The sequence below is a fragment of the Pituophis catenifer genome, unplaced genomic scaffold, assembly GCF_029215685.1.
Source record: "Pituophis catenifer annectens isolate HBS135680 unplaced genomic scaffold, rPitCat1.0.hap2 SCAF_4, whole genome shotgun sequence".
Classification (NCBI taxonomy): Eukaryota; Metazoa; Chordata; class Lepidosauria; order Squamata; family Colubridae; genus Pituophis; species Pituophis catenifer.
In genome coordinates this window covers 38,626,255-38,648,120 of record NW_027256884.1, presented here as the reverse complement: position 1 = coordinate 38,648,120, position 21,866 = coordinate 38,626,255, and the positions used below count along the sequence as shown (strand labels likewise).

General features: G+C 35.9%; 1 protein-coding gene across 1 annotated transcript in view; it reads right to left on the bottom strand.

Annotated features, from left to right (window-relative positions):
• GABRA5 (gamma-aminobutyric acid type A receptor subunit alpha5) overlaps positions 1-21,866 on the bottom strand; it is an 80,603-nt gene that overhangs the window by 24,784 nt on the left and 33,953 nt on the right. The window contains exon 5 of the mRNA XM_070942656.1: positions 19,139-19,221. Within this exon, the coding sequence (XP_070798757.1) occupies positions 19,139-19,221 (83 nt within the window). The remainder of the gene's footprint in view (positions 1-19,138; positions 19,222-21,866) is intronic.

Below are 21,866 nucleotides of genomic sequence, written 5' to 3'. Positions count from 1 at the left end.
GCCTCTGTTTTTGATTTGAGATGTACTTTTTGGTGTTTTTAATGCTGTTGAAATATGGCAGGATTTTAAACCACTCAGAAGCAGTCAACAAATATGGCAAGGCATATTCACTTACAGAGCTTTACTAGAGTAAAATAAATAAATAATATTGAAGGACTATGGTGGTACTGTCTGAGCGATCATCTATTTCTGATAGTTTCTGTCCATCCAGTATGATTGGACAGAAGTAGCACACTTCAGGTTTCACCAATTAAACTGAATAATCTGATTTAACACAAGAAAATAGCCCTGACACCTATGGCATCTATCCTCTAGGATAGTATCCCCCTACTCTCCTGTCAAGATTGGTATGGTCATTACCTTAAATCATATTTTAAAGATATTTTAAAAAACCCTAGTATTTTCTCCAGGTCTTGGGCTAGTGTAGGTGGTAAAACTTTTAGTAAACCTTTAGCACAAGTTAGTTAATATTAATGCTTTTTTCTCTTCTGGACATCATCATTGTTTTTCTTTGTTATATTTTTATTTTTAACATTCTACGCAACCCAGAATCTTTATGGAGTTGGGTGACCTTTTCAACATGGTCAACACACCCTGTAAGACTAGAAGGAATATAATAAAACCAAGGAGAGATTTCAAATTGTGACGTCAACAATGGAATTAATTCAGGAAGAACAAAGACTTGAGTATAGGAACCAGGAAAGATAGTAAAACAAAACTTTGTACCAACTGAAAAACAGCCCAACCAGCTCTGCAATGCTGCAGTGTTATAGAGGTAAACCCAATTTTCTAATAGTTTTTAATAAACCAAGTGAAGAAATCAGTTCTCCAAAGCCGGCAATATTGTGAGAGCTGCTTCAGAACTGCTGCAAATCTCTCGCAGCTGTCTTTAAAACTAAGCCATCCACAAAAAGCCATCAATATTTTATTGCAGAGAAATCTACCCACTTCTGAGTCCTGTGACTCCTGTATCATACACTAACTCATACACCAACATTTATGCTTTTGATTCGTTTGGATATTTTATTATAATTCCCATTAGCTTTGATCAGTATGGCCAATGGTGAGGAATCCTGAACCTGTTTCACAAAAAATATTAGATCCAAGTTGAAGAAAGCTGCCCTAATTTAACAAGTCAAACTAGAAAAAAGACAACATTTTAACTCCCAGATTTGCATTGAAAAATCTGTTGCAAGAAATAAAGAAAAACTTATTAAATCTACATACACCCCACATGTAGTCCTAAGAGGGAACAGCAGTAAGGGAGTTAAGAATTAATGTTATGAGCATTCGTTCCAATGAAACAGATAAATAAAGATTATGTAATGGGCCAAAATTCTGGAGACAAAATGAAAGCATTTATCAATATCAGGAGGAAGTTAAAATAATATTCATAATCATAAAAGAACAAAGGGTTTATTACATTCAGGATCAATAGACTAGTGAAAGGCATTCTGTAATTTCCTAGTGATGAAAAATGAATACTTCAAAGGGCAACAGTCCATGTGAGAAGTAGCTTGTGAGGCTTGAGGACAGTGATGATGAATCCTTAAGTATATACTATATTTTAAGTTTAGAAAAATTAGAATAGAATAGAATCAATGCTGCTTCAAGTTGAGTGTAGGCTGTTTAGGCTGCCTTTTTAGTTTTATTGTGGAATTTTCACAAAGTGAGCAGCAGTCCTGGAATGTGGTTTTGTTTTCAGACAAAATAAAACCAGAACAAAATCTAAATGTCCAGAATTACCACAACAGAATGGCTACTGTATATATTTCTTCCTATGTGATACGACGATGAGACGTCTAAGCACTGGAGACATAATATCTATGCAATGTCTACAATGACAAGCAATTCTTAATTGAATAACAACAGACAACAAAATTCTAAACAGAATAGTTTTAGACATCCTTCTATTCTCTTAATCCCAATTACAAATTGTTACCAATCTTTTCTTCTAGTTATCCTCAACGCCACCATACAAATGAACTATCAGAGAACACAAGTCCCAGTACATGCATGGATGATGAAAGTGTACTCTGTGTGCCTATTAACAAGCAATAATCATAACATGTAATGGTCACCCAGCAGCAGTCATTCTTTAAGAGATTCTAAAGGGAATTTTTCCCCAAATGCAATTCACAGACCTGATTTACACTTAAAAAACTCTATCCAGCTTTGGAGTAATGTATTTAAAAATATTCCCAAACAAACTTAATTTTTAAGAACCCTGTCAGAGATCCTTCTCTAGGATGTTCATTATTTATTTATTCAGTTTTTTTGCCCACAGCAGTTGAGAGGCTCTTGATGTTATCTGAATTTCAGTTTGTGAGATCTTGCAATTGTTCTTTTATGTTGGTGGGAGCCAGTTGTGGGACACACTCTTGCAATGTCAGTTGGTTAGCTGCCTTGAAAAGCTAATGCTTTTTAAAAAGCTTTCTCAGGCTTTTAGTGGAACACACAGCTGCTTTTGCATCAGTTGTTTTTGTCCTTATTGCTATTTTTACTTTTTTGGTAGCACTATTTCTATTCTTGCTTCTGCTTTTACTAGTGTCATTATCAATTCAGTCTAGGGATTCTACTTCTTTTATGTACATCGAGAGTGTATGCACCAAGACAAATTCCTTGTGTGTTCAATCACACTTGGCCAATAAAGAATTCTATTCTATTCTATTTTACATAGTAATTCTGTGCAGACTGACTAAAAGTAACTGAGATGTAAACATGTTCATGATTTTATTATCAAGAGTTTTATGATTTAATCATAATTCTTCTCCATTAAGACCGTGGGAAGTCTTCTGGTAAAACTTTTAAACAAGGATGACTTTAAAAAAAGTAACAGAAATTACTCCTTAGCATTTTCTAAGCATGCACAGACAATTTGGGAAACCCATTTAAGCAGCTACACTGAGTGTTCTAGATCTAGAACATATAGTCTAATGAGTACTTGATTTGTACTAACATGCCTCATGAAGCACCCTTTTAAAGCTTTCCCCAGTCATCATAAAATAAAATACATTTAATAATTTGCTCCCCGTTATTACAATCCAAGTCTTCTGTTTGGGATGCTGGCATGATTCTCTCTCAGCAAAGCCATCTCTGTCTTCTTCCCTATTACCCTGCATAAAAAAATACAGTACTGACTTCAAGTGTTCTCAGGATCATGCAGCTAAATCTGATTGTTTCCATGATGCTATTGCACTATTTAAAGTAGAATCAAGAGAAATGTAGTATCTTTGAAAAGCAAGCAACAGTGCAGGTATTGTTTGAAGATGTCTGCTGTTTCCTTAATTTTGTTGACAAAAGCTGAACATAAGTCTAATTTTGTGTGCCATTGCTAAAGATTGTCTGGGAGATGTGATAGTTATGGAAATCTTCCTATTGTTCCTGCACAGCATTTGTTCCTGTTTGTTCTCAATTATTTCGGATACTGCAGCATGAAATTAAAATGTGATGCTAACATCTTTATATTAGTCTCTTACTTGATTTCAAAACTTTATTTTTTCCCCTCAAGGCTGAGCATTAATTTTTCTTTTCCATATGACTATTATTCTACAGTGAAATCAAAGCAAAATTGTAGATATTAAAAAGCTTGGACATTTGCCTCAATGGGAGCAAAAAAATTTTACTGTAGGAGATGACCAGCTAAGCTCAAGAGAGAGTTCAAATGTGTCATCAGTTATGAGTCCCTTTGCACCCACAAGAGATCTAAATCCAGCTCACTTTGACTTCATTCTATCTTTATCTACCGCCAATTTCCTTTGGCTGTTAGTAGTTCAGATTCTTCTGGAGAGCTTAAGCTTGCAATAAATCTTTATACCAATTTCAACTGGATTTCCTGATATCTCCAGCGCTTGACACGCATTATTGAAAGGATACAACTTCTTACCAGGAACACAATAGATTTTCCACATGTATTGGAGGAGGTGGAGAAAGAAATTATTTCAAGTGCTTGAATAGAAAAAGTTGGGGTTGCTTTCTAGCACAGTAGGGATTATGTAGAATGTATTTTAGCATAAATGGCATTTTTGTGTGAGTAGGCTAATCTAACTTTCATAGTCACAAATGCTAAATTGTTTGCATCCAACTATTTAGATATTTTAATGCATCAAAGTTATACTTTTTGAAAGAGGAATAAAAGGTGGGAATTTTATAAATCGATAATGCATTCTGTAAAAATTCAGAGATTTGTTGGAATTTAAATTTTATTTAAATTTTATTTAAATATTAAAATTTATTTAAATTTTAAATTTTATTTAAAATTTTAAATTTTATTTAACGATAGTGAGCATAGTTAGTAGCAACCAATACTTTACTTCCAGCCTTATTTATATTAACCAATGTAAACCCAAAGAAATCTTTTGCTTTGTTTACAGTTCTCCATCCATTCAATGGTTTCCTAATGAATCTTCCATTTGGTTTTCTTCATTGGAATGGTGTGTAATACTGTAACACTTCCAGTATCCTGCCTAGTACTTCTTTAAATTTGCTGAAAGTAGCTTTCCAAAATCTGCACATGCAGCTATAGTCCATTCTGTCTTTCTATGGGATCTTACTCTAGGATGACACAGCTTGTTTGTCCCAAAATTCCCACTGTTTATTAATCTTCAACCAGGAATTATTTACTGGTAGCATCAGATTAGGAAGAACTGATCCTGTTTTTTTCAACTTTCAGGAAAATGAAGCAGTCAACAGGATCAATTGTAATATTGAGGACACTGCAGTTTTGGCTGAGTTAGCTTTCCCATAGATGTCTACATAATTGAATTCTCCCATTATTATGATGTTTCTTCTTGATGAATTTCTTTAGTAAGCTCCAGGAATCGATTATTCAGATCTTTAATCCATTTTATTATAATACAGCATATCCTCACAATAATGTATTGTTTCCTCTTCCTTATATTCTTACCTAAATGCTTTTAGTTGGAACTTATCCTCAAATTTCTGACTCTAAATGCATATACTATACAGTATGTAACTCCTTCACATACAATGATGTTCCTTCTCACTTTTCATCTCATATGTTCCTTCTGTCTAATTTATACCCTTCAGTCTTTGAATTCCATTCATGAGTTTTATTCCACCAGGAATTTCAGAAATGTCTCCTAAATGATATTCCACTTCTTACTATTCCCTTATTAAACTTCTGGTTCTACTATTTCCTATATTCCATCATTCTTATGTCATACAATGTTCTGCATACCATTTCCAGTCTTGATATTCCTTTGTTTCCCCATACAGTGTTCTTAAAAACACAAACAGTTATGTATTTAACAGTATTTAACAGTAAGAGAGTTGGAAGGGACCTTGGAGGTCATCTAGTCCAACCCCCTGCTCATGCAGGAGACCTGTACTAGGGATTTGAACCGCCGAACTGCCGACCTTTCTGACTAACAAGCTCAGGGTCTTAGCCACTGAGCCACCTAGTCAGGCATGTTGTAAATCACAAATAATTAAATGCTTTTACAGAATGACTTCAGTGAAGTCATTCTGTACGGGTCTGGCCCATACAGCTACGGGCCTGGTAGCTCAGCAGACTAAAAGCATTGTGGTTAACACCAGCTGTCTGCAATTACTGTAAGTTCGAATCTCACCAGGCTCAAGGTTGACTCAGCCTTCCATCCTTTCTAAGGTAGGTTAAACGAAGACCCAGTTTGTGGGGGCAATAAGCTGACTTTGTTTAAATATACAAAAGTATGAAGGCTATTGCTTAATGCATTGTAAGCTGCCCTGAGTCTCTGGAGAAGGGCGGCATATAAATCAAATTAAAAAAAAAACCTGCTTTATCAGAGAGGATTTCAAATTTCATATGCTATAAGAAAATACACAATAAGGATTTTATCAGAAAGATTTGAAAGCAAGAAGCAATACTTTTACTTAAGCTATATTCTTTCAAAATCAACTATTATTGAGAAACACTTTGTTTTTAGTAAAAAGAAATTGCTATGTCAATATTCTTCTCTGGATCAGACTCTTTTATTTTATTTTCATATGCCATATTTTTGAATAAATTATTATACCCAGGTTTTTATACTCATGGCTTCTGAGATTAGGGTTTGTAGAAAATTGTGCATTTTCCCCAGGAATATGATGAATGTAGAGTTCATATTATCCTATTCTACTGTGAACAATTAGCAATATACAGTAAATAAAAGAGATTAATTTATTAAAATCCATAATTGAGCCACTATTTCTGGAATACCTATTTGGCTCAGGAACCACTACAGTTTATTCCTGATGCAACAGCTGATGTTTGATCTTCTGCCAAGTTAAAATCTGTCATCTGACATTCATGTGTGGTTTAGGCTGCAGTTTGTCAAAGATCTTCTAGATCAGCGGTTCTCAACCTGGGGGTCGCGACCCCTTTGGAGGTCGAATGGCCATTTCACAGGGGTCGCCAAAGCCCTCTCTCGCCCCGCCCCACGCCTTCACTCACCCTCACCCTCTGCCTCTGTTGGATTGCCGTTCACTTACCCCACCCACTCCCAATCTATTGCTGCCTCCTGAGCCCCAGCTGATGGCTAGAGGGAAACAAACAGTTTAAATTCTTGCCACGGAGCTTCAAAGGGCCGCCCTACAGCTGATCAGTGTTAAAAGAAAACAAATGAGAAGACCGGTGCCTGCAAAAAAAGAAAAAAACAGCCCCTTTCAGCTTCAGCATAGATTAATTACCATAAATTGATTTGATCAGCCTCCGGACTCTCAGCTGATTTGCTCTCAGCTGTTTTGCGGAGGGCTCTGTTGCTAGTTGCAAAGAGAGGAGGAGATTTTTTTTTCCCCTAGCTATGCTGAAAAACGAAAATGAAAGTAAAGCAGGATCTTTGCTGCAACGTGACAAAATGAGGCAGAGAGAGATTTCTTTTTCTTTTTCTTTTTCCTCACCAAAAAAGGTAGGTGCAAAACTGCAAACAATGGGAAATTTAGAGCAAAAGAGGAGGTTCAAGATTTTAAAACACAAAAGAAAAAAAGATCTATTTAACTAGGGAATTATAATAATTGAGATTCTATTAATTGTATATTGTGTTGAAAGCAGAAATGGTTAAGTTGTGGTTTGGAGGAATATATGGGGGAAATTATTTGGTTTATTATTATTGGTAAATATAATTAATTGACTTGTAAGAAATTGGATTGCATGGAAATAATTGGAATATTCATGTTCATATTGATTGATATACAAGATAGTTATATAACTAATTGATTTATATTAAAATGTTGAATTTGTATTAAACAACTGTATTACATAATTACATAATTAACCAATGTGAGGATGGATATAAAAATAGATGACAATGGGAAGGGGTGTAATATAGAATAGAAGGGAAAAATTGAATTTGATTAAGATTAGAGATGAGGATGAAGGGTAATATTGGTTTTTTACAAAAACAGATGAGGAATAAATATGGCAAAAAGAAAATATAGAAATTGTAAATTTAATTGAAATGACTAAACACTGGTTAAATTTGTGAACTGGCCAAAATACTCTGTTCAAAGAAAATACATTGTATGTTTGTATGTGTGTTTCTAATTATTGCTATTTATTCATATTTGTTCTCTTTTATTCTTTAAAGTTTAACAATTCATTCTTTATCTTAATATCTTTATATTTGTTTGGGGTTGGTTTTCTTCCCATTCATCTTTTTTATTGTACAGCAATCTTTCTCCTCAAACCTACCACCTCTCTCTTTTCTTTCCTTCTTACTTTCTCTTCCCCCCCCCTTCTTCTTCTCCTTCCTACTTCCTCTTCCTTTCTCCTTCTCCTCCTCTCTACCTCCCTCTCTTACACTCACTCCTACTCTAATTTCCCTTCCCTTCCTTCATCCCTCTCTATTGCTGTATCCTTTTATGCATATGGACTACTCAGAGGGCTGAAAAAGTTATTTTTGACTGGTCCTTGCACTTTTGACCAGTCCTTGAACTTACGACTGTCCTCACATTTTACGTTTTTACCCTATCTTGTCACCATGGTGAAGAGAAGCAGTTGTGAAATGAGTGACACGATTGTTAAGAATGCTACAATGGGCAAGATGACCAGTCATAAGTGCGAAGACCGGTCAAAAGTGCGAGGACCTGTCAGAAATCACTTTTTTCAGCCCTCTGGGTAGTCCTTTTGTGCATATGGACTACTCAGAGGGCTGAAAAAGTTATTTCTGACTGGTCCTCGCACTTTTGACCAGTCCTCGAATTTACGACTGTCCTCACATTTTACGTTTTTTGCCCTATCTTATCACCATGGTGAAGAGAAGCAGTTGTGAAATGAGTGACATGGTTGTTAAGAATGCTGCACGGGCATAAATGTGAGGATCGTCATAAGTGTGAGGACCAGTCAAAAGTGCGAGATCTGTCAGAAATGACTTTTTTCAGCCCTCTGAGTAGTCCCTATACACATAGCCATGGCCACCTGGTCACATGACCAGCTAGCCACACCCACCCAGTCACATGACCTCCAAGCCACGCCCACAAAATAAGCCACGCCCACAGAACCGATAGTAAACAATTTTAGAACCCACCCCTGGTGGGTCACCACAACATGAGGAACTGTATTAATGGGTCGCGGCATTAGGAAGGTTGAGAACCACTGCTATAAACTGATCTGGTATTTGGCCTTGACATGTCAAAAGAAGCTCTATGAAACTCTTACCAAATCAGAAATTCTAGTAAATTCTGATATTATTTTGCCTACAATGATGAAAGCACCTGAACAGTGTTTGTCAACCTCAGCAACTTGAAGTTATGTGAAGGTTGACAAACACTTCAGCTGATCATCATGAAACTTCATTTGATGTATTGAAACACGGGTGTCAAACTCGATCATGTCACGTGACATATCGTGACATATTGTGATTTTTTTGCCTTTGCGGGGCCAGGGTGGACAAGGCCTGTGTGTGACGCATTCGGCCCACGGGCCGCCAGTTTGACAGGCCTGTACTGAAGGGTTCTTGATTGAGCCCTGATAAGATACAAATTAGCATCTGAAACTTGCTGAAATTTACATGTGATATTTTTTATTTTGATCTTGAAAACTTTTCTTTTTCATTAGTAACATTTCAGACATACTTCTTAGCATTTAGACCCTTATTTTCTTCTGCATTTCCTGTTAAAAGAAATGGTGTGAATATTTATGAAATTTTCCTCCTTAAATTGTAACTCTATTGGTACTTATTCTAACACAAATTTGACTGACTATTGATTAACAGGGGAGACTATGATCAGGGACAATGAATTTAAACTGAAACCAATCCAAATAATGCTGCCACTGTCTTCAGTCATATGAGATTAAAGAAGAAGTCTATTTTTCTAAACTAAATAATGAAAACAGGCAAGAGAATCGTACACAGAATTTTACTTCTTTAATAAACACACCACAGAAGTTAATGCAATAAAAGAGATGCATTATTCAATTTAGAGATGAACACAGGCCCAAGAATGAGAATAAAATATCAGCTGTTAGCAACTTTTGGATGGCCAACAGAATTTAGACTGTAATTCTGAAGCAGCATCTGTAAAATAGTCTCTAAGGAATGGCAGTGGAATAAAAAAGTTCATTAAGGTTGAAACATAAGATATTCCAATAGAATGAGCTATAATGTTTCTCTAATGAGGTCCTGGTGTTAGAAAAAATGGCTAACGGGCGCATAAGTAGCACAGTAGTTAGAATGCAGTACTGCAGGCTACCTCTGCTGACTGCCAGCTGACTGCAATTTGGCGGATCGAATGTTACCAGGCTCAAGGTTGACTCAGCCTTCCATCCTTCCGAGATGGGTAAAATGAGGACCCATATTGTTGGGGGAAATATGCTGACTCTGTAAACCGTTTAGAGAGGGCTGTAAAAACACTGTGAAGAGGTATATAAGTCTAAGTGCTATTGCTATCTATAAACATATAATTGGAGAAGAAAGGATTGGTTATTTTCTGAAGCCTAGCAAATGGCCACAGCAGATGATGTGATATGACACTGAAATAACTATTTTAATATGAATAATGTCTTCAATTCAGACCAAGAAAACTGGTCTGTTAGAAGGCAAAACAATATATATCAGACTTTCCGAACCTGCCACAGCCTACCCACATTTGCCATGTTTAGACTCCACATATGTTGAGGATGTAAGATTGAAGTGTGGTCTAGCTTTTTACAATCTAGAAGACATTATGTGCTTAACAGTTCAGTATGAATGATGATGTGATAAGGACAAACACAGCCACTGAAAAGATGCATCCAGAGTAAAGACATCAAAATTCTCCTCAGAGGATTACCGTACATATTATGAAATCTGGAAACTGAATCACAAACTAGAAAGAACTATGTGCATCCCCTTTCACATTGAAATATTGAAATACTACATGAACCTCTACTTGATTTGATTATTCTGGGCCCTTTATGCTGAGACAATAGAGAGATTTTGATATTCTTCTATGTGATATTTGAAAAATATTATTATGCTCCCCCTGAGTTTTATTACCAGTTCTCTCCTTGACTTTGATCAAATCCTTTGATCCAATTCATTAATTGTTGAATCAGGCCCAAGACAGAGCTCTATTTAATATCTCCAGTGTAATAATAAATAACATTTAATGAGCATAATATTTAATGAGCATTAGGTAGATCCAATTGTGTGGATCTACCTAATAAACATGCCATCCGGCTTGTAACTAGCTTGCTTATAAAAATGGTATTAGATATGAATCATTTCCATAATCTAATAAGCAAGATACCAGATTCAAACATGGAATAAGTTTAGTTTATAAAACATTTTCCTATACAAAGTCCACTGAAATCTCATTATTGCCACAGTATTTTTAAGTCAAGGTAATCCTTGACTTACAACAGTTCGTTTATTGACTGTTCGAAGTTATAACGGAACTGAAAAAGTGATTTATGACCATTTTTCACATTATGACCATTGCAGTATCCCCATGGTCACGTGATCAAAATTCAGGCACTTAGTGACTAGTTTCATATTTATGACATTGGGGATCATGTGATCACCTTTTGCAAATGTCTGACAAGCAACGACAATAGGGAAGCAAGATTAATTTAACAACCATGTTACTTACTTATCAACTGCAATTATTCACTTAACCACTGTGCCACAAAAGGTTGTAAAATGGGGCAAAACTCACTCAATAAATGTCTCACTTAACAACAGAAATTTTGGGCTCAATTGTGATTTGTAAGTCAAGGACTATCTGATGTTCCATTCTAAAATCTTCCCAACTATCAATATCAGGCTGTGAATATTATTTGGGTTCTCCTTTTCTACTTTTTGGGAGATAGGGATGACCTGATGCAGTTATGTAATACAGTATTTTAATCATTTGAATATTTCTCAAAGGCAATGCATATCTATTTAGAAGGCTAAACTAGAAAGTAAAGAAAATTCAGTAAATTCCTTCAATATCCTACAATGCAGTTCACTTGACCCAAGAGAACTGAACTCATTCAAGCTAAGTAGCTATTCCTGTCAGACCAGGAAGCCATTTTTTACATTTGGGCCTTCAGGCCTTCATGTCTAGGTTTCTATTAAGTATCAGTAGGAATCCTTTTGCTTCAACTAACTCTTCACAATTAGCCTGACTAATCACATAAACTATGTCTTTTCTCTTTCTTTTATATCTATAGCAAGAAACCTTTGGGTTATCTTTATTATATTTCATCGTTCTCAGCTCATACTGAACTTCAACTTTCCTGACCAGCTGTACGATTTCAGACTGTGTATATACTTCCTCAAATCTTGTATATGTGTGTATATATACACACACCATATGTATAGTACATGCACATCCTTTTGTTTCAGATTTTCACTACATCTGTACAGTCACATTAGCATGACATCCTTTTCCCTGTGTTGGAATAAATTGTGGTTATGTTTTCAGGGAATATAAATTTTATTCTTGGAAATATTTCCCATTATTTGAATGAGCAATAACTTCCTTTAATGCTCTGGGTATGCTGTTTTAGGCAACTAAGTGCCTCCAGGAGTTTCATTTCAATTAAGTGACCATTTTTATTCTTTCCGTTTAAGATTCATATTTTCATTTTAATATCTTTCCTTTTTATTCTCAGAACAGAAGGAAAAGTCTCATGGCAAATGGGATGACGAACTTCTAATCACAATTTCTTCAATCTTTTTCAATTAACTCATGATAAAAGCAGAGAACATTGTTCCTTAACCTGTATTAGGGCTGAAACGTTTACCAATTGGGTCTTTCCAATGCAATAATTTATGTTGATTACCAGAATCTGAATAAGTTCTTGCAAGTCACAATTTTTAAGGTCTTTGAAGAGATAAGAAACAATTCTCTTTACAACCTCAACCTAAATGTCATAAAAACAGAAAGGGCAGGAATATCTTGAAATGCCACAAATTAATTTAAAACTGAAATGGATTTTATAACAAGCAGTGTAAAAAAAAAAAGGAGCTGCCCAATGCAGGAGGTGATTCTGGAGGTTAATATGTGGTCTAGGGGGCACGTTGTCACACCATTTTTTAAGTTTGTTAAAGCTACAGTTATGTTAGACATTTTTTTGACATCCTTTTGAACTATTCCCATCGAAAAATAATTGTTTCTAAAGTTTTCCAGCTGTCCAAATACTTATCTCCATTTCAAAAATTCATTACTACCGACCCCAAAAATTGTTAAGCACGAATGTGGATTTTTAGAAAACAATGTTGAAGCACATTTGGTGACTTCAAACTGACAAAAACTGTTTCAATGCACATCTCTAAGCTGTAAGGATGAATTTTAATACACAAGTAATGGCTCAGTTAAGATTAAGTAGTATACATACTTATATACTGCATATACTATACTTTAAGGTATCTGCCTAGAGTTATGATATCAGAACAAGTACAGGAGATTAACCATTTTAGACTATTTAGAGTAGCTATTATCTAGTACTATTTATGAAAACACACTTCAAGTATAGATTTAAAAAGATCTAATCAAAATAATCATCTTTTCTAGGCATTCAATAGGAGGGATGCAAATTGTTTACTAAAATGTCATGCTTCAATGGGCATAAAAACTGCATAAACAGAGGAAAATGGCTTCTAATAATAAAGCATCATACTTATTCCTTATAGCTGACACAACAAATATTTGTGTTCTTGGGGGAGAGGATGGCCACAAAATAAATCCAGGTTATATATTCCAGAAAGTCAACATTACAACATTTTCACACACATACACACACACACACACAACTTGTTTAGAAAATGTATAAACCAAGAACGAGAAGAATGTAAAAGTTTCAATCACAGCAAGATTACAATCACAGCAATCATTGTCAAAACAATGGCAAGCATTAAGAAATCCATCTTCAATACAACATACTTAACACTCTATGTACAATGTAATTTAGAAAGTGCACCAATTGCCTGAGCAAGGGGTCTCGTTTATCTAGATATCTATTTGTTCAGACAAAGAAAGTGGGGTAAAATTTTCCTTCTCACATAGCTTTGCTTGAATGCCCTTGGAAAAAAGTCAATTAACCTTTTTTGCTTTAAATATATTCTCTCACAACCCCTTGCTTTTATTCAGAAGCTGGAAATTCTTATTCAATACCACAGAATAACTTTGGGGCAGGAAGAAAGATAAAACACTGATCAGAAGAGAATATATTTTTCTGAGTTTTAAGTCTAGCAAAAGTATTTTTTAAAAAAAATTCATGGAGGTGGGGTACTGTTATCAGATGGAGAGTGATATTATTGGTGCTGCTTTCTTGCATTAGTTTGATCACATTCTGCAGCTATTAGAGCTATATCTGGCAAAGTGTCCTAAGAGAAATTTACTTGTGAGTTTCTTCGGGGATTAAATGGACCACAAGGAACCTTAGAGGTACAGCCACTTGGGCAGAATGATTGTACAACGAAAAGCAAGGTCCTTTCTATTGGAGATCTTACTTTAATGGAAGCCCTTTTTAGAGGATGTGGGTCCTTAGATGTCCAGAACACTGAAACAATATCAAATACTTTCAGAACTTCAAGGAAAAAAATATTTATAGTTTATTTGTTTTGGAAAGAGTATGATTGATATGGGCTTAGCCCAGGTATCAATGAATGCTGCTAAAAGACATTCATTATATATTTAAAATAAAAAGATTCAAATACCCATAACCTACTTCTACCTAAACTACATCTTGAACTGAGGGAAGCACAAGAAAGATACAAAGAGAAGATATCTTTGTCTCATAAATGCAGGGACTAATTTTATTCACAATAAAGCAGATGAATGGACTGTATGTGAAGTTTCCCACATCCATCACTTGCCATTTGCCTAACAGTTCAAGTAGACTCACAGATGTGAAGAGATGATACAGCCTTCCACCCCTTCACATATTCTTTGGTCAGTTCAAAACTAAAGTATCTGTAAGCATTCAGAACTCCAGATAGGAGAACTTTATCCAAGCTTTGGGAAAATAAAGGGTTAGAAAGCAATCTATTTTCAATTAAATGAAATGAAAAAACATGTGAATTTTCTTTTAAACATATAGCACTAGTTTCTCAACCTCAGAAGATAAGTTTTATGATAGGATTCTCCACAAACCTATTTGCAACTCTATGTAATATTTCCCCTCTTAGTTATTTTCATTTAATTGTGTATAAATTAATCAGAAAATAAATTAGTTTCAGATCATTTACATTTAAAAAGAGGATCTCAGAAGCATTAAGATGAATCATTGGTTTTGAGAAGAGTACTTTTTTAAAAAACACACATACATAATTAGAGACTGCTTTTTCACAGCAGGTTTTTTCATCTCTAAATTCTTTCAATGCCTGCTGATCTTCATCTGCTCACTCTCCTCCCTAAAAGTCCAGCAAACCAACCAGTCAGCTTCATAACCATTAATTAACAGGCCAGATGAAAGGAGGAGAATATTGTGGACCTGGTGGGCAAGAAATAAAAAAAAAAATAACTAACACCACCACTCATTTCTTTTCATTTACTTCCCTGTAGCAGCCATTTTCTTTTCCTTGACTTCAGCTGGAGAATACTTAGGTATTAATTGACAAAGGCCAGGAAGTGGAAAATGGCTGCAGCAGGAATTAAAATGGGAAACGGGAACCGTTATTCTCCTGCCCTGTCTGATTCTCTTGCTCCTTACTCTCCTATCTGTCCAAGCCCCATATTTTCCTATTTTTTCTAACTGAGCCATAAGTTTTATATCTGCATAAGCATGTATTAGCTCCACTGTTACCACTTGTTGTGACTATAATCCTAAATCTGGGTATGGTTTGTATAAAATTAGCATGGCCAGGTTTTTTTTTTTAAGGTCTGGTAAAATGGTTATATTTAAATTGGAACCACTGAGGATATAAAACATTTAGGAAACTGGTAACATAAACTTGCTTTCTGAATTACACAGCACCTACAAATTTCTGTTTTGATTACATAACTACTGGTAAAAGAAACCAGTCTAGTGAAGGATTGTCAAACTCGTGGCCTGCGGGCCAGATGTGTTACACGCTGCCCACGCCCAGTGTCAGATAATAATTTAAAATAGTGCCACTGAACTACACTGTCTATACTGGAAGGATGGTTTTGTGTTTATACTTTCCCTCCATTTTGTCTAAGGGACTGAAGGGGGAGTGGCTTAGCCACCCTATAAATATGACCCCCTTTTACCCACACACAGCAGAAGGAGAAGAGGAGAAAAAGAGAGAGAGAGAAGAAGGGATTATGCTCTAGGCACATTTACCTAAGAAATACATAAAGACCAAGAGACAATGTTCTGTGATTTAAAATGTAAATAGTTTATTGATTTTAAATAAACAAAGTTTTTCTTGATAAAAGAAATATGGCTTAATTGTAGCTGCTGGGACATTCCAAGATCCTATTGACCTCTACAACCTAACAAAAAACACTTTCCTAACACCCAGTTTAGTGAAGGGGAAAACAGTTGTGATACACCATATGATGCTGCCATGTCGATGTGAGTATGACACCCCTGGTCTAGTGAATACTTTAATTAAAGGCTTTGTATGCAAACTTTTCTCCCTCCTCATGATCCTGTTTATTTATGAAGTAAATTGCTGGCAAATTGTTATATGATGGATAACTGTGGCTGTTATATCATGACAAAAAAAATACTGCTATATATTCAGAACACCAGGCACAAGGTAAAAACCTTAAAATAAACAGAATTTTCCTAAGTAGATATAGCTGAATGGGTGCATGTTAAGACTGGATTAACCAACATGCCAACAAATCAGAAAAGACTTCTGTGGCTCTGTTGGTGGGCCAGGTTTTCAAAGAGTTGATGCAGTATGGCATTGTAAAATTCCTTTCAATTCTTAGCTCATCAATTAGGAAAGAGAAAGAGGGAGGGAGGGAGGGAGGGGAGAGTGGGGGTAGGGAAGGGAGGGAGGGAGATAGATAGGGATAGGGAGAAGAGCAAGAGCAAGAGAAGAGTGATTTTGCTATCTTGCTATCACCAACTTCCACTCTGTGCTTTTCACTGTTGATCTTCTGACAGTAACAGAATAAAATAAATAAATGGATTGAGTTGTTTGTTATTTATACACTGTTAAGGCCTTGGCAAGAATGTTGCACTAGCAGAAATATATGATTCACGCCCCCTACCTCCGTACATAGGCAGCTGAGGGTCAAGTAAAAGCAGGCCCAGCACATGCAACACATTCACTTATTGCAAACTTCCACACCATGCCACTAAAACACAAAAGCAACAACAACAAAAAAAACCCACTGATTTTTAGTGAAAAATTATAGCTCATGTTCATTAAAAAATGAACATTATTTTCCCCTTCTGTGCTGTCCCAAAAGATTCACATTAACCTTTTTAAGCTTATTAATGCACAAACACTTAGCCGCATCTTTAACCCCAACTCTCAAAGATGAAAAGGGAAAGGAGTTTATGTATAGCAATATTAAATCCAAACCGAAAAGCAACACCTCTTTTCAACATCTGTGATATTTTCTGCTCCAATCACCTTATCTTATACTCACGCCGTTTCTTGCTGTTTAAGCAGGAAACATGTGACAGAACCTTAGGATGAGAGAGTATAATTGTCACCACATGTAGTTCAGAGGTGGGTTTTGGCAGGTTCTGACCAATTCTGGAAAACCGGTAGTGGAAATTTTGAGTAGTTCAGAGAATCGGTAGTAAAAATTCTGACTGGCCCCACCCCCATCTATTCTCTGCCTCCCGAGTCCCAGCTGATCAGAAGGAAATGGGGATTTTGCAGTAACCTTCCCCTGGATTGGGAAGGGAATAGAGATTTTACAGTATCTTTCCCGTGGAGTGGGGTGGGAATGGAGATTTTACAGTATCCTTCCCCTGCCACGCCCACCAAGCCACGCCCACAGAACCAGTAGTAAAAAAATTGAAACCCACCACTGATGTAGTTGCTGCTATATATTTTTCAAGAATTATACATTTTTTCCACATTGTGTCCCGAGTGGCATGTTTTACCTGTGTTGGGTTATCTGCATATATTCATCAGCATCAGGATGACTGCTATACAAGTGAGAACCAATGATATCTCTCCTATACTGAACCTCAGATTATGGCATGCCAAAATGTAATATATCTGCATCTGTACAAAGAACAATAAATCCTGCCCTGTATACCCGAGGGAAGACAAAAAGCACACTGAGCCAAAAAAATTCTACTACGTCTCTACTATGCAATGCACAGAACTTTTGACAACACCATAACATTGCTTAGCACATTGTAAGCCGCCCTGAGTCTCCGGAGAAGGGCGGCATATAAAAAAAAAAAAACATAAAAATTTGTGCTAATGTTTCTTGAGAATGAATGAGATCATAAAAATCCTAAACCTCAGGACCCTCTGCTTTCAAATTCTCACAAATAAGTGTGTCATGTAGTTTTTCTTCCATGTACACTGAAAGGTTTCAAAATACACTTTCCTCCATTGACAAGGTTCATAAGAAAGCTTGACAATACATAGGTTATTAGCCTCTTTTTATTTGCTCTATTTGAAATATTCCAAATAGTACTGCCTATAACCTTCAAGTATCCTTATTTGTGGCTCACAGCAAAACTATGGATAAGTCAATTCATTTCTTAAGAGCCATTCACCCTTCTGGCTGCTAGCTACAAAGTCATCCTGGCACAGAGAATGAATGTCCATTTGTCACTAAGATGATCAGAAATCAACTATCAACATTTCAGGACTAAATCGTCTTTTTTGGTTATGTTCTATCTAGGTTCTAATATTAATCTGTGACTATTAAAAACATCTGTTAAAGAAAACTGCATTTAAAAAATAATTTAAATTTAATCTGCATTTAAATACATATTTGAAGAGATACAATTAATCTTTTTGTTCAAAAATATATTTGGAGGTATACTTTCCCCAATATGATTCCTTGGTATATTATGTATCTATCATCAAGTCATGCTGAATCTTGGCAATTTCCCCAGCCTTATTTTACAGGCCTTCCAATATTCACCTATCACCGCTGTATTTCATTCTATGTACCTTGTTGCTTTCATCTTCTTCTTCTCTTTCCTTTTATGTTTCCTACTGTGATAGACTTGTAAAAAGAGCTAAATCTTATCCTGCATGTGTGAAGTATGATCATTTGAACCTAGACATTTGCACTTTGAGTGAAAATTGTGGGTTGATTTATTCAATTATCCATTTGTTTGTTTTCTTAGCTATCCCTGCTATTCTGAGGAGTCTTCTCCAACATTAGAATTCAAAATCCTCAATAATTCTCTTTATCCTACTTTTTCAAAGGTCAACTTTTCCTTCCACAAAGCGTCACAGGAAAAACCATTTCTTGCATTATTCTGATCACTGTACAGATCGACATCCTAGCATCTGGTATATTCACTGCTACTCTATCATGTGCTAGTATGTTCATTCAATATACACATTTCTAAATTTAAAGGTTGCCAACTAAGCTGCACACAGCAAAATTTGACAATATGTGATCAGCTACAGACAACAGTATGCCAAAATACATCCCAGTCCGGGAAATATGTATGAACCCTTTTAAAAGTACAGAAATTCCTCAAATATGTTGCTAGGAATAAGCCTGGAAAACATAGAGTAGTGTCAAATTCTTGACTGAGTTATGCTGCCCTTACTAAACACAGCAGTTCTATAAAAACATTATTTAGAAATCGTATTAAAGAGAATAAAGCACTTACAGCTTCCAAATTTTAACGGACAAGCATGGGCATCCATGGGAAAGTCTTCAAGTTGCATGGGGCATTCCGCAGATATGGTTAATCTAACAGGAAGAGAGACAGAATTCAGGTTTTTCCTCTGATTCAGAAATCAAAAACTTGTTTCAAGTGATCAGTGTCAGGCTGTTTTGAATTTGTATTTTGACAGTTAAATGACTTCTAGGCTACAGAAGCACTGAACATTAACATTTTCTCAGACTGTATAATTAACAGTTTTCTTGCTGTAGCAAAACCTTGATTTAGCACATATCAATGAAATGGATTTTGGACTCAACAGACAAAAAATTCTGAAGTATTTTTACTAAGGTAAAGGTAAAGTTTTTTCTGTCCAGTCATGTACAACTCTAGGTGCAGTGCTCATCTCTGTTTCTGGCCAAGAGAGCCAGTGCTGACTGAAGACATTTTCCATGGTCATGTGACCAGTATGGCTATACACCACAGGTGCATGAAATGCTGTTACCTCCCCACCTAAATGGTACCTATTAATCTACTACATTTTCCTGCTTTTGAACTGCTAGATGGGTAGGAACTGTGGCAAGGAATGGGAGCTCACCCCATTGTGTAGTGCTCAAGGCTTGAACCAGAGCTGTTAGATTTCCAGCTGAAAAGTTCAGTGTCTTTAACCACTGAGCCATCGTGCCCAGTATTTATCATATTTTATATAATTTGCATAATGGCAATGCCATGGATGATATTCTCTCCAACTTCATGGATAATTGGGAATAATAGCAATAGCACTTAGACTTATATACAGCTTCACAGTGCTTTACAGCCCTCTCTAAAAGGTTTACAGAGCCAGCATATTGCCCCCAACAATCTGGGTCCTCATTTTACTGATCTCGGAAGAATGGAAGGCTGAGTTAACTTCACGATTCGAACTGCCAAACTGCTGGCAGCCTGCAGTACTGCATTCTAACCACTACGCCACCATGGCTCTAAGTGATCTATTAAATTGAGGTTTCACTGAATTTTAATGTTTAGTGCTAACAGCTTAGGCAGACAAAGAAGGAACTATATTTTTAAATCTCAGTAAATGCTTGGTAATCTTAACAGTAGTCCTGGCAATCTTCCTTATCTATGTCACTTCAGAGCTAGGCCCACATGAAATGAGTTATAGGAAATGTCAAATGCAATTCAAAGACCACAGAGACTCCTTTAAGACTTCCATACTACATCAAGCACATCAAGCACAAGCAAATAATCAAGTAATGTGACCAGGATCTTTATCATTGGAGGCCAGCATCAGGTAGATAATTACTTCTTGAAGAAGGTTTCAGGGTGGTGAACTGCATTGGGCTACAGGAAATTGCAATTCATATTAGTGCTGGATAATGATGGGTGGACAGACAATTGGCCATCTAATTTAGTCCTCTAAGGTTTATTGAGGTACTTACAAATCAACAAACCCTGGGGATCTTCAAAAATTATGACCAAATTATAGCTTTTTTGTGACAGAAATTATTAAACATATAATTAGAAAGTGATCATATAAGTTGCATTTAATTTGGGTGAACATAAAGCGGATTAAGTCAGGCGGTGATGGAGCAGAGCAATCTTCTTCTTACTGGACAAGTAAGAAGGGCTTCTGGCATCTGATCCAGAACATTTCCCTTTCCAGCTGTAAAAGCTCTTTTATGAATCCCAAGGTCAGTTAGTTGCCTGAAGTGACTATTTGTTTCTGTCATTCCACAAACCCAGTCCAAAAGAATCTACTTCCTATGACTAAACAGCAAATGGCTTCAGAACTGTTGATGTGTGCAGTATCCAAAATCAATCAATTTATGTTAGCAGAAAATCTCTGAAGGGCTCCATTTCCTCTTTTCAGGATGCTTCATTATGATCAGCGACTTTTTCATGACATCAGAAATCAGCTGCCTGACATGGATGCACCATTTAAAGGCAACAGGGGATTATTATACAGTAAACGAATATTATTATACGGTGGTAATATAAGAGTAATGTGAGCGTTATTATAATTCTTTTATGTACACTGAGAGCATACGCACCGAGACAAATTCCTTGTCATGGTTTTGTAAACCAAATGTTAGCCATGTGAGGTAGTTGAGACAAGAAGTATCAATCATGAGTACTAACACTACCTTTACTATAAAGTTACAGTAACAAGGTTGCAAGGTTGCAAGTCTCACTTCAAGAAATTAGGAAGACTTCCTCCTAAAATGTTTACCACATTCCCCCATAGTTTCTGTGAGCTCAACTGCTGCTTGTCTGACCATTAGCAACAGCACTAGCTGTTATATATAAGTATATATATATATATATATATATATATATATATATATATATATATATATATATATATATATATATATATATATATATATATATGTCTTCTTAAGTTTTCGCGGTGTGCATATGCAAAAAATTAAAATCTTGGGTGTTTTCCCGCGTCATTATAAATAAGTTGGTTAAAATATTTAAAATCCTAGTTAAAATCCCAGCTTAAAATCTTCTAAAATTCCCTACAGAGCACTCTGCAAGGTCCTTTAAAACCTCAGCTAAAATCCTACCAGTGACTTTAAAAGTTTTTCTTAAAGCAACGTTTCGATAGGCTCACACCCTGTCATCTTCAGGCTCTGTTTCATGTAGAAGCTATGGGTTCTCTGTTGCAGGGCCAGAGCTGTCGCTTATCTATATTTGCTGCTGCTGACGTATGCTGGCTAGCCTGCAA